This window comes from Egretta garzetta, unplaced genomic scaffold, assembly GCF_000687185.1.
Source record: "Egretta garzetta isolate BGI_Z169 unplaced genomic scaffold, ASM68718v1 scaffold219, whole genome shotgun sequence".
Lineage (NCBI taxonomy): Eukaryota > Metazoa > Chordata > Aves > Pelecaniformes > Ardeidae > Egretta > Egretta garzetta.
In genome coordinates this window covers 657,202-660,989 of record NW_009260671.1, presented here as the reverse complement: position 1 = coordinate 660,989, position 3,788 = coordinate 657,202, and the positions used below count along the sequence as shown (strand labels likewise).

General features: G+C 61.3%; 1 protein-coding gene across 1 annotated transcript in view; it reads left to right on the top strand.

Moving 5' to 3' along the window:
- VIL1 (villin 1) overlaps nt 1–2,760 on the top strand; it is a gene marked incomplete at its 5' end in the record, with an annotated part of 7,623 nt that extends 4,863 nt beyond the window's left edge. Inside the window, 10 exons of the mRNA XM_009645717.1 lie at nt 74–174; nt 310–447; nt 618–776; nt 864–1,043; nt 1,159–1,304; nt 1,418–1,562; nt 1,854–2,042; nt 2,198–2,266; nt 2,426–2,563; nt 2,647–2,760. Coding sequence (XP_009644012.1) covers nt 74–174; nt 310–447; nt 618–776; nt 864–1,043; nt 1,159–1,304; nt 1,418–1,562; nt 1,854–2,042; nt 2,198–2,266; nt 2,426–2,563; nt 2,647–2,760 — 1,379 coding nt within the window. The remainder of the gene's footprint in view (nt 1–73; nt 175–309; nt 448–617; nt 777–863; nt 1,044–1,158; nt 1,305–1,417; nt 1,563–1,853; nt 2,043–2,197; nt 2,267–2,425; nt 2,564–2,646) is intronic.
- Nucleotides 2,761–3,788: the final 1,028 nt, after the last annotated feature.

The following is a 3,788-nucleotide window of genomic DNA, read 5'->3' as shown; positions in this document are numbered from 1 at the left end:
TTGGGGGGGGGGTGTGCTGTGGGCACACCCCCAGCCAGCAGGATGAGGCTCAGCCCTCTGCCCTTCCCCACAGCCAAGGTGGAGCAGGTGAAGTTTGATGCCACCACACTGCACGCCAAGCCTGAGATGGCCGCCCAGCAGAAGATGGTGGATGACGGATCTGGGGAGGTGGAGGTAGGGTGTCTGGGGCAGAATGTGGAGCCCTCTTGGGGCACCCCCTGGTCTGTACTGGGGGATGCCATGGGGTCCAGGGGCTGCAGTGCAGGGGGGTGCACCAGCCCTGGCAGCAGCACGGCCCCATCCCACTAGGTCTGGCGCGTGGAGAACCAGGAGCTGGTGCCCGTGGAGAAGAAGTGGCTGGGCCATTTCTATGGTGGGGACTGCTACCTGGTGCTCTACACCTATTCTGTGGGGCCCAAGGTGAACCGCATCATCTACCTCTGGCAGGTGAGACCCCCCAGATCACTGACACACAGGTGGGGGACAGGGGCACCTCCCTGGACCAGGGGTGCTCTGGCCCTACACAACCCTATGGGAATGGCATGAGGGTTCCCTCTTCCCAAGAGGGAAAAAAAGGGGTCTGTGATGGGTGCTGAGCCCCCCTCTGCCCTGCCCAGGGTCGCCAAGCCACCACAGATGAGCTGGCCGCCTCTGCCTACCAAGCTGTCATCCTGGACCAGAAGTATAACAATGAGCCTGTGCAGGTTCGGGTCACCATGGGCAAGGAGCCGGCCCACCTGATGGCCATCTTCAAGGGCAAGATGGTGGTGTACGCTGTGAGTGCAGGGCAGCTGGGGGGAAGGGAGCGGGCAGGTGGGTGAGCCTGTGTCACTGGTGGTGACCTCCTGTCCCTGTCCCCCCAGGGTGGTACCTCGCGGGCGGGCAGCAACAAGCCGGCACCCTCCACCCGCCTCTTCCACGTGCATGGCTCCAATGAGTACAACACCAAAGCCTACGAAGTGCCTGCCTGCGCCTCTTCCCTCAACTCCAATGATGTCTTTGTGCTTCAGCCCCCCAGCTGCTGCTACCTCTGGTATGGGAAGGTGGGTACCGCCAGGCACCAGGGTGGGTGCTGCCACCCCCAAGAGAAATGTCCCCACCTCCTCTTCCTCCTCCTTGGCTGAGGCCGGTGCTGAAGCAGCCGTGCTTGCTTGGCAGGGCTGCAGCGGGGACGAGCGTGAGATGGGCAAGATGGTGGCCGACATCATCTCCAAGATGGAGAAGCCAGTGATCGCGGAGGGACAGGAACCAGCTGAGTTCTGGGTGGCCCTGGGGGGCAAGTCCCAGTATGCCAACAGCAAGAGGTACCAGCCCTGTGCCCAGGGGTCCCTTGTCCCTCCCACCCTCGGGGGTAAGATGGGCCTCCAAGTGGGGTCAGCCCCATTCCCACCACCACTGCCATGTTTTCCCCCGCCAGGCTGCAGGAGGAGAACCCCTCTGTGTCCCCCCGGCTCTTCGAGTGCTCCAACAAGAAAGGCACCTTCTTGGCCACAGAGATCGTAGACTTCACCCAGGATGACCTGAATGAGGATGATGTTTACCTGCTGGACACCTGGGACCAGGTGAACTGGGGGGCTTGGGGTAGGGAGACACACCTTTGATCCCACAGGCTGATGTCCTGGGTGGGATGGAAGAGCTGCAGCAGCCAGAGGTGGTGGGATGGGAGGCTGGAAACTCCCATGTCCCTGGCCCCATGCTGTTTTTTTCCAGCCCCCTTGCTCCAGGGATGGCTGAGGATGGACTCCCAGTGCTTTTCCCTGTGGACAGAGCCTGTGTGCCCCCAACCATGGGTCAGGCACAGCCCCAGAGGGCACCGTCTCACCCCAGTGGTGGACATGGTGACCTTGTTTCAGGTTTTCTTCTGGATTGGAAAAGAAGCCAACGAATCGGAGAAGGAGGCAGCGGCAGTGATGGCGCAGGAGTACTTGCGGAGCCACCCCAGCGGGCGTGACCTCGACACCCCCATCATTGTGGTGAAGCAGGGCCACGAGCCCCCCACCTTCACTGGCTGGTTCCTGGCCTGGGACCCTCTCAACTGGGCCGTGAGTCACAGAGGGGGCTGGAAAGATCGGAGGGGGCCCTTTGCAGATGGGACCAGATGTGGGTCTGGCCCCAGCCAGTGTCACCGGGGTGTGGGCAGCGCTTTGCCTGCTCCCTGCCCGTGCCAAGGGGCTGAGTGCTTCTGTCCCCTTCCCAGGACAAGAAATCCTACGAGGAGCAGAGGGCCGAGCTGGGGGATGACAGCAGCCTGGGGCAGCTCACCTCAGTAAGTGGCGCAGGGAAGGGGGTGGCCTGGGGGGGGAGGCGGCACGGAAAGCCCCTCCATCCCCTTGGCGGGTGGCACCAAGAGATGCAAGGACACCTCCTCCCGTGAGGGGACACCTGGAGCCAGCCCCTGAGGTGGCCCTGTCCCCCTGCCATCCAGGTGCTCACATCCAGGCAAGAGGTCTTCACTGCCACCACCACCCTCCTCCCCAGCAAACTGGAGATCTTCCCCCTGGACGTGCTGGTGAACACCTCGGCTGAGGACCTGCCGCGAGGCGTGGATCCCAGCAGGAAGGAGGTGAGGCGAGGCCAGGGGGCTGCCGGGGCGGGGAGCAGGGGAAGCCCCCCAGCTTTTGCTCAGCCTCCTCTCTCTTCCCCCAGAACCACCTCTCCGACCAGGACTTCCAGGCTGTTTTCGGTATGGACCGCTCCGCCTTCGGCAAGCTGCCCTTGTGGAAACAACAGAAGCTCAAGAAGGACAAAGGACTCTTCTAGGGCAGGAGCCTGGGCACAGGGACAACCCCAGCTCGTTAATTTTTATTTAATAAAGTCCATTTGGAGAGCCAGGCTGTGTCTTCCCCCCTGACCCCTGGGCTCAGCCCAGGTGTGGGGCTTATTTGGCAGAGACATCACGCAGGGGGACCCGGGTCTTGACCGGGCACCGAAGCAGCGCAGGGGAGGACCCTCAGCTCCTTTCCCCCGGGTCCTTCCTTTGTGATCCACAAGCTGCCCACCCCCCCCGGGCACCCCTAGGCACCCCCATCCCACCCCGGCGGCCACAGCTCAGGGCTAAAGGTCTGGTATACAGCTGGAGCCGCTCCCTCCGTTATCGCCTGAACCTCGGTAAATATCTGCGGTACCAAAGGTAAAAGCACCAAGCCCCGGGCTGAGGGGATGGCGCATCTGCAGGGACAGACACCGGGGATCACTTGTTCTTGCCCTGGGAAGGGAGGAGGGCATCTCCCTCCTGCTTGGGATCCACGGGGACTCTGAGAGGGACTGGGATTTGCACATGCGGGGAGGCGCATAACAGACGCACGATGCTCCCGAGCAACGGAGCAAAGTCCCAATGCCAAACGAGGGGGGCAGAGGTGCGGTGCTCATCCTTTGCAGCATCCAAGAGGCAGCAGCCCTGGCAGCATGGAAATAAGATCCCAAACCAAGAGAGGGTTAATAAAGAGGTTTTAATTTCACAAAAATCTATCTACACATCATTTAAAAAGGGTCGGGGGGAACCCAAGAGCAAAAACTGTAAAGAATAGAGAGGAACAGGTCTGCTAAAACACAGAGAAAAGTGCTGCTCCACATCAACAGTGTAAGAACTGGAAGGTTGGGGTGCAGGCAGAGACCAGCAGCCGCCCCCCCGCAGCAGGCAAGGCTGGAGTCTGGCAGCAAAGCCACACGGACAGCAGCTGCCAGGGGTCCCGCACCCCTTTTTCACTCTTTGGTGGGCGATTACAGGGATAATTAGCTCCATTAAAAAGAAAACAAAGCACAGAAGTTATTCCCAGTCGTCCCCCCCC